At 50.9% G+C, this 4,217-nt stretch overlaps 1 protein-coding gene across 1 annotated transcript in view; it reads right to left on the minus strand.

Moving 5' to 3' along the window:
- The window catches only part of LOC125487940 (histone-lysine N-methyltransferase 2B-like), a 5,495-nt gene that overhangs the window by 752 nt on the left and 526 nt on the right, over window positions 1–4,217 (minus strand). The window contains exons 2-3 of the mRNA XM_048620602.1: window positions 3,857–3,964; window positions 383–466 (exon numbers count right to left, since the gene is read on the minus strand). Of these exons, the coding sequence (XP_048476559.1) occupies window positions 383–466; window positions 3,857–3,948 (176 nt within the window). The 5' untranslated portion in view covers window positions 3,949–3,964. The remainder of the gene's footprint in view (window positions 1–382; window positions 467–3,856; window positions 3,965–4,217) is intronic.

Below are 4,217 nucleotides of genomic sequence, written 5' to 3' on the forward strand. Positions count from 1 at the left end.
ACAGCAAGTCCGATCACACAACCCCCCTGCCCCAAGTCTCCGGGGGAGAGGCGGAGGGGGGAAGACGTTTCTCCTGAATTCGCCATTGGATATATTCGGGACTCTCTCTCATCAATGGCCCACTCGTTCTGGTCTCTCCCTCCCACACACTGCCCCCCCCCCACCCATACCCCAAATGACACCACCCCTCCCCACCCCCACCCCCCCCCACCACCCCAACCCCAACCCATCCCCCCTCCTCTTCTCTACATCTCCCTGATCGAAACCCCTTTCAGAATTTTGATGTAGACCCCTCTCTCGTGGGCTGGGTCCATTGAGGGTTCCTGACGGGTTTTGGGGACAGAGGGTCGGAGGAGGTGGAGCAGGGACAGCTGACACCTACCTATAAACACCCACAGCTTCTTTCGAGGTCTTCTTGAGGTGACGGAACCTCATGGCCATCGGAAGGTCCATGCTGGTCGCTCGCCTATGATCCGGGAAGGAAGAACAAATTACAGCCTGGCATCTCGTCAGCGCTCCACTCCCTCCCCCACCCCATACATCACTCACCCTTTCCCACATCCTGTCACCCACACCACACCCCCCACCCCCTACTGTCTCAAATAGCCCCCTCCTCAACACACCCCACCTCCCATTCCCAGCATCGATCCCGGTTGCGAAGTATTCCGGCTGGTGTAGATTCAAGCCCCTGCCTCTACGTCCTGCCTGTGGGGAGCATGAGGGTTCAGAAGAGATTTACCATTCCCCTGGAGGGAATGGAGGGTTTGAGTAATGGGGAGAGGCTGGGACTTTTCTCACTGGAGCTGAGGAGGTTGAGAGGCGACCTGATCGAGGTTTATAAAATGAGGGGCATAGATAGGGTTAATGGTAGGTGTCCTTTCCCTAGGATGGGGGATTTCAAGACTAGGGGGCACATTTTTAAGATGACAGGAGAGAGATTTAAAAAAGACACGAGGGGCAAATATTTTACACAGCGGGTGGTTCATGTGTGGAATGAACTTCCTGAGGAAGTGGTGGATGTGGGTGCAGTTACAGCGTTTAAGAGACATTTGGATAAGTACATGGATAGGAAAGGTTTGGAGGGATATAGGCCAGGAGCAGGCAGGTGGGAGTAGTTCAGTTTGGGATTATGGTTGGCTTGGACTGGTTGGGCCAAAGGGTCTGTTTCCGTGCTGTATGACTGTATAAGTGGGAGAGACTGTTCCGAGAAGGTTCCCTCAGCTGGTTTCTCCCTGCAGGGTGCGTGTGCGTGCGTACGAGAGAGAGAGCGAGAGAGAGTGTGTGAGTGTGTGAGTGTGTGTGTGTGTGAGTGTGTGAGTGAGTGTGTGTGAGTGAGTGTGTGTGAGAGAGAGAGAGAGAATGTGTGTGAGAGAGAGAGAGAGAGAATGTGTGTGTGTGAGAGAGAGAGAGAGAGAGAGAGAGAGAGAGAGAGAGAGAGAGAGAGAGAGAGAGAGAGAGAGAGAGAGAGAGAGAGAGAGAGTGAGTGAGTGAGTGAGTGAGTGAGTGAGTGAGTGAGTGAGTGAGTGAGTGAGTGAGTGAGTGAGTGAGTGAGTGAGTGAGTGAGTGAGTGAGTGAGTGTGAGTGAGTGAGTGAGTGAGAGTGTGAGTGAGTGAGCGAGCGCGCGCGTGGGGTGGGAGGGGTTAGGCGAGAGCGGGCCGCGGGATCTGTCCGAGTGAGGGAAGCTGGAGCAGGTCGGGGCCTGGATCCATCACAGTTTCAGAGAATGAGAGGGCGATCGGATTGGAACAGATCAGATCCTGAGGAGGTGGGGAACTGAGAGGGTGTTACCCCCTCGTAGGGCAAGAGGGAGGCACAGTTTCGGGAGAAGGGTGTCCTCCATTGAAGACAGAGATGGGGAGGAATCTCTTCTGTTGGGGAGGATGGGGGTAGTGTGCCTATAGGACTATCTTCCATGAAATTAATCTTTTTTGAGGCAGAGATGGGCAGATTTTTGATGAAATAAGCATTCGGGGGTATGGGAGATAGATATGCCTGACATTTACCTTTAAGAAACTGGCTCAATACCTTCACCAAATCATGAGATCTAATGATATAGTGCTCTCGGGCTCCACCTTACCAAGCACTGTCTCTTTATTCAGTCACAGGAATGTGGCTGTTACTGATTAGGCAGCATTTATTGCCCATCCCTAATTGCCCAGAGGGCAGTTAACAGTCACCCGGTGGGACTGGAGTCACATGTAGGCCCAGACCAGATAAGGACGGCCTGAGGACTTTGGTGACTCCAACTGGCTTCCCCCCAACAATCAACAATGTTTGCACAGCCGGTAATAGATTCTCAATTCCAGATCTTTTTCACTGAATTCCTCAAATTCCACCATCTGCTCCGTCACTATTCAAACGCGACCTCAGATACAAGATCAGAACGAGGCCACTCGGCCCACTGAATCTGTTCCGCCATTAGATCATGGCTGATTTATTTCTCAACCCCCATTCTCCTGCCTTCTCCCCATAACCCTCGACCCCCTGGCTATGTGGGAGGCGATGGCCTAGTAGTATTAATCCAGAAAGTCTGCTGATGCTCTGGGAACCCAGGCTTGGATCCTGCTATGGCAGGTGATGGAACGTGAATTAAATTTAAAAAAAAATCTGGAATTAAGAATCTAATGATGGAAAAACCCATCTGGCTCACTCATGTCCTTTAGGGAAGGAAACTGCCATCGTTACCTGGTCTGGCCCACATGTGACTCCAGACCCACAGCAATGCGGTTGACTCTTAACTACTCTCTGGGCAATTAGGAAAAGGAAATAAATGCTACAACCCATGAATGAATTAAAAAAAACTATGTATCTGTTTCTTAAATACACTCAATGACTTGGCCTCCACAGCCCTGTGCAGCAATCAGTTCCACAGATTAACCAGCCTCTGGCTAAAGAAATTTCACCGGATTAATAGCCCAGTGATAACAGGAAAAGGCCACTGCCTCCCTGTGACATGCTGAGGACTATCTGAACTACTCAGTCACACGAGTGCCTGGGACTGTACACATACACACATGCACACACACGTGCGCACCAATACGCACACACCTAAACACCCACATGTGCACACACGTGTGCGCGCGCACATAAACACCCACATATGCACACACACACAAACAGAAATTGCTGGAAAAGCTCAGCAGGTCTGGTAGCATCTGTGGAGGAAAAAAACAGTTAACATTTCGGGCTGAATGACTTACAGATGTGCCTGGAGGACCATTAACTCAGTGAAAGACTCTCTTTGGTCTGCCTGAAACCGGCTGATCTGCCACAACACCGAGTTGACCCTGACTGAGTGCTGCAGACCAGCACATTGCAAGGTCCAGGACTATGTGCTGAGGGACACACTAAAGCTTGGGGCAGCTCCTGCCAAAGGCACAGTGGGGAAAGACCACTGTCTGACGTCTTTCTGCCAAAGTATAATGGGATGCCGTTCAGTTACTAGACCCTCCTGGTGCCTCAATGTAAAATATTGTCCTAAATAAGAAAGAAATGTCTTGGGTTTCTTTGCAAACAATGTTATTTTGTTATTCGTGTACAAAGGCTGTGTAGAAATGTTTCAGTAACTGCGTGTGTCTGCAAATGTTTTTAAAAGAAAAAAGTATATATTAGCAATTTAAAAAATGCATTTATAGATACCAGGTGCGGTGATAAACACTTGCTCCATAACACATGTTCCCCATCTCATACCATGGAGCGTGACCTAATGTTATAAAGGAATATTCCAGCTGACACAGCAGCCAGGAAAAGGAAGCCTGTGCTCCATTCATATCAGTCAAGACCTTACGAAGAAGTACAACAGCCTTGGGGGGCCAAATGGCCTACACCATCACCTGTTTCTTGTGTGGCTAGTTACCTGGCTGACTTTAGATGCACCTCATCTTCCTCCTCATCAACAAATCCGTACTCAGGAAGCTTACGGTGCCGTGATGCAAGAAAATTGAACATGTCAAAAGTGGATTTCCTGCAAATGAGAACACAGACAGGGTTCAGGACCAGGAGCCACAGACAGAGACCCCCGCCCCCGTCACCGTGTTGGGGGGACACACAGACACAGACCCCCGCCCTGTCACCATGTGGGGGGGGACACAGATACAGACCCCGCCCCCGTCACCGTGTGGGGGGGGACACAGATACAGACCCCCGCCCCCGTGTGGGGGGGGACACAGACACAGACCCCCTCCCCCGTCACCGTGTGGGGGGGGACACAGACACAG

Source organism: Rhincodon typus, chromosome 47, assembly GCF_021869965.1.
Source record: "Rhincodon typus isolate 14 chromosome 47, sRhiTyp1.1, whole genome shotgun sequence".
In the NCBI taxonomy this organism is placed as follows: Eukaryota; Metazoa; Chordata; class Chondrichthyes; order Orectolobiformes; family Rhincodontidae; genus Rhincodon; species Rhincodon typus.